Below are 4,220 nucleotides of genomic sequence, written 5' to 3'. Positions count from 1 at the left end.
GGATCGCATAGATAATTCTAGAAAACCAAATTCTCAAATGGATCACAGTAGAAATAAGTAGAAATAAATCTTTAGAAGTTAATCGGAGCCGGATCACAGTAGAAATAAGTCATATGCAAGTCTTTTCCCTTGAATTTGAAAAATAGAGTAAAAAAGGGCTTTAATAACAGTTTGTCAATTCGACTCGCCCCCCAGAAAGATCTCTTGTATCTCTTTAAGATGGATGCAGCTAGAACTTTATATACTATAGAGTAGTCTCTTTCGAATTTTTTCCTTTTTTTTCCTCCCTGTTGCTTTCTTTTCCAATTTGGATTGTAACAAAAAAATCCAAACACAAGCAATGAGTTCTCGGTCTCTCGGAATCTGTTTTCTCCAATTAAAACCAAATTAGTTTAATATCTTTTTTATACATAACAAAATTAGTTTAAATTTATTTATTAATTCATGTGAACTTGCCATGAAGAGAACATAGCAAAGAATATAAAAAACTTTCACATATATAGTAGAATGCCATATCAAGTTATTACAAACAACACAATAGATTTATCTAGGGCTTAGGTATACAATTCTAGGAAATTAAATCCAAACTGCAATTAATTCTAGGGAATGACCCTAGAAGTGTTTGTTTAGGATATAAGGGGCATGGCATCAGCAATCAATTCAGCAGCCATATACTTGTTTGTAGCCTCTGTAGGATGAAGACCATCCCAGAATACATACTTAGATGCATTAGGACATGTTGTTATAATGGTTTTTTTATTATTAAATATAGGAATATTCTCTACCAAGCTCGACCCAATACATCCCTTTCTTGTTTCTGAAAATCCTGCAAGTAAAAATGTATACATGTCACAACCCACCATAACAATTAAGAAACAAATTAACAATCATGTTAGTGGTAATTAATTCACAGACCATGATACTACATTTGTCTCTATTTATAAGCACTTTTAGTCATTTTCAAATAAAAATAAATATATAATTTGGAAAAAAACAAAAAGATATTTTTTTAGAGCAAAAACAAAAAGATATAACCAAATTGCTTGGACTCCAGTGGCAAGGTGCTCATTCCAAGGCCATACCCGGAGAATACCGAGTTCGATTTCCAGGAGGAACAACGCTTGGCCAGTGCGCATGCCTCTACGCATGAGCCGGATAAGTCGCCCACCTTTGGTGGATCGGAAATATAAACCATAGATGTAAGATGTTTTATACCGACAATCAATCATAATCGAAAATTCATCAAAAATATTTGATTTTAATTATAATTACTTTTAAAATCATTTATTCGATTGATTGTGATTTGCATTAATTGTATACAAATTAAACACTAACCCACCAAAATTAGCACCAGAAAGAAGATATTAGTAATATTAATAAGTAGGTCAGAAACAATATTTAATAGTTCTTGCAATTTGTAATGTGATTTATTCTAGAGACAATTTTTCTTTTTAAGAAAAAAAAGACTTATAAATTAAAATTAGAGGTTAGTAATAATACATAAGATTAGGTCATTAATTAGGTTCGTAAAAAGAATGAGCTAATTAGAGTTGATTATCCTACTTAGAAATATGACATATAATTAAAGAAGAATGGACTTATTTTGGTACCATATTCAGATGGTTTAGTGACTAGGTTATGGAAAGGTTTGTAGGCATCAAGTATAGCCAAACTGAGGCCGGGAAGCTTTTTTCTCAAGTTCACAGATGTTGAGTTCAGCTTTTGATTAAAGTAAATAGCAACATCGTTTATTTTGACTACACATTCTTTGCTATGAGCAGGGCCAAAGAGAGTGATGGCTGCAGGCAAGCAACCCAATGGAATTAATGTTGGCACACCAATCTTCCTCGCTCCTAGCGCATATAAATTCTGTCATAAACATGTAAATATCAAAATAAATATTTAGTCAAAAGCTTAATCTTGATACAAACAATGTAAAAGATCTACTTTTAAGCCCCTTGCTAATCTTCTAGGGCATTATTTCATGGCATGGTTGAGATCGCAAGGTTTTAAATAAATCTTCGCAACCATGAATTGAGTTGCGACGTAACGGTTTTTAATGTTATTGAAACCATAATGCGATCATGATTGAAGTTATTTAAGTTGCATTTGACCACGATTTTCTGCAATATTGAGTATCGCGATGTGATTGCACCTGTTTTCAGGGCTACTATTTAAAACTTTTGTTGAGAGTGAAATATATACCTGAATAAATTTAGCATAGTTTTGCACAAGAATGTCCGAGAATTGATAAGGCGTATGAACATTGTGAAGCAATGGATTTATGAAATAATTCAGAAAAAAATCACCAGTCCCAAAACCAACAATATATACAGCACCAGATATAATTGATGATGCATTTGATCTCCCAGCAATTTTCACTAGTTCTTCTTGGTAGTCCTTATAGCATTCCAATTGTTGGCTTATTGAAAGTGCGCTCTACATACATAAAATTAACAATACAATCATTTAATAGCTTTACTTTGTTTGCAATGAGTTTGACAGAATTACACCTTAATGTTAAAAAAAAAAAAACGCGCTATCATGATTTCATAAAACTCGCAGTCAAATAAACAATTTGAGAAATCAATTTGGGTATTTACTATAAATGGAAAAAAAAAAATCTAGACAATTTAAATGCAGTTATATAAAGACTGTGTTTGGTAACATAAATAAGCTAACTTACAGTTTATAAGTTTGTTTTGATAAGGTGAGACATGTTTGGTAAAAAAAGATTTTCACATTAGCTTGTAGCGTTTTTTGAGAAGTTATTCCAAGTAGCTTTTGAGCTTATAGCTTATAGCTTTTTTTTTTTTTTTTCCAATTTTAACTTTATTAGTTTAATTTTATTATTTTGGTAAAAAAATAAATATTGAAGCAAGTTTAGTTTAATAAAATTCAACAAATTATTGTTACATAAAAAATGTCAATTTAATTCATAAAGCATATTTATCAAGTTAGAGATGAATATAATTTTAAATAAATTTAAATATTAAAAAATAAATACATTAATTAAAAAAGTTATATGTAATTTATATCAAAAATTAAACAAACATGTTCTTTTAGGTCATTTTATATTTATTAGTCACTTCAACCGCTAATTTTACCAAACACTTTAATTTTAATAAGCTAGTTTTTCAACTATAAGCTATCAATTATCAATCATCAGCTATAAATCAACTTTTCAGCTATCAGCTAACTTATAGCTTATTTTTATCAAACGTACCCAAGTCCTTGCTGTAGAATCAAGGTAACCAGAACCCGATGATGCAAAGTTGACACCATTCAAGAGGTACTTTCCTTTGATATATAAGCTGAGATAAGCAGGTTGGTAAGAGATAAATCCAAGGGTTTCAGCTGCAGAAATTAAATGAATCATTAAAACATATATTGATCAATATAAAAATAAAATAAATAAAAAACGATAACATGAATACATAAGTAATATATAAAACAGGTAAATGTAATTGTTAGTCTCGATACAATTTACATTTTTTACTTTTAGTCCTACAAATTGCAATACCATGTGCTTTTTGTCCTTTTTAGGAACTAAAACATATAGTTTTATAATTTATAAGGGCTTAAAGTGGGTTGAGGAACTAAAAACAATATTTACAAATTTAGAGAAACTAAAAAATATATTTAACCTTATATAAAATTAAAACAATGATAATTTAGTATTTGAAGGGAAAGAAAATCACATGCAAAGTCAATAACAATTTTTCCATTGGAAAATCTTCCAGATGGAAGGTGATTTATAAAGTCCTTTCCATAAGGAAGGAAATTTGCTTTAATAAGGGTAGGTAGATAGTTATTATTGCCCACATCAAGACTAGAGTCTCCAAAGATGAACAATGCAGGGACCAGAGGTTTTCCATAAATGGGGACAAAAAGAAGAAGAAGAAAATAAGTTGAGAAAGCACTTGAACACCCCATATTTTAAATGTCTCTTTTGTAATGAATGTTTTATGTGTTATGTGTTATTCCATGCAAACACACGTACCTGTTTATATAGGATTCTATTTTTACTTTAAAGTAAATTTGGAGCAAAGTGGACGTCATATTTTTCTTTTATAAATTAAGGAATTATAAAATGTTTCTAAAAGGAATTAAGTAGAATTTTTTTAATTGGAATGAATTATATATATATATATATATATATATATATATATATATATATATATATATATATATATATATATATATATTATGTGATTGCC

General features: G+C 29.2%; 1 protein-coding gene across 1 annotated transcript; it reads right to left on the bottom strand.

The window, feature by feature from the left end:
• Positions 1-509: 509 nt before the first annotated feature.
• Positions 510-3,964, bottom strand: LOC25492335 (GDSL esterase/lipase At5g22810). Its single transcript, XM_013600432.2, has 5 exons — positions 3,702-3,964; positions 3,227-3,357; positions 2,206-2,439; positions 1,611-1,869; positions 510-826 (listed from the first exon to the last, which is right to left on the bottom strand). Exons 1-5 carry the CDS (start codon positions 3,934-3,936, stop codon positions 627-629), a joined length of 1,059 nt encoding a protein of 352 aa, XP_013455886.1. The 5' UTR covers positions 3,937-3,964; the 3' UTR covers positions 510-626.
• Positions 3,965-4,220: the final 256 nt, after the last annotated feature.

This window comes from Medicago truncatula, chromosome 4 (genome assembly GCF_003473485.1).
Source record: "Medicago truncatula cultivar Jemalong A17 chromosome 4, MtrunA17r5.0-ANR, whole genome shotgun sequence".
Classification (NCBI taxonomy): Eukaryota; Viridiplantae; Streptophyta; class Magnoliopsida; order Fabales; family Fabaceae; genus Medicago; species Medicago truncatula.
The sequence above is the reverse complement of the archived record's forward strand: the minus strand, read 5'-3'. Positions and strand labels throughout refer to the sequence as shown.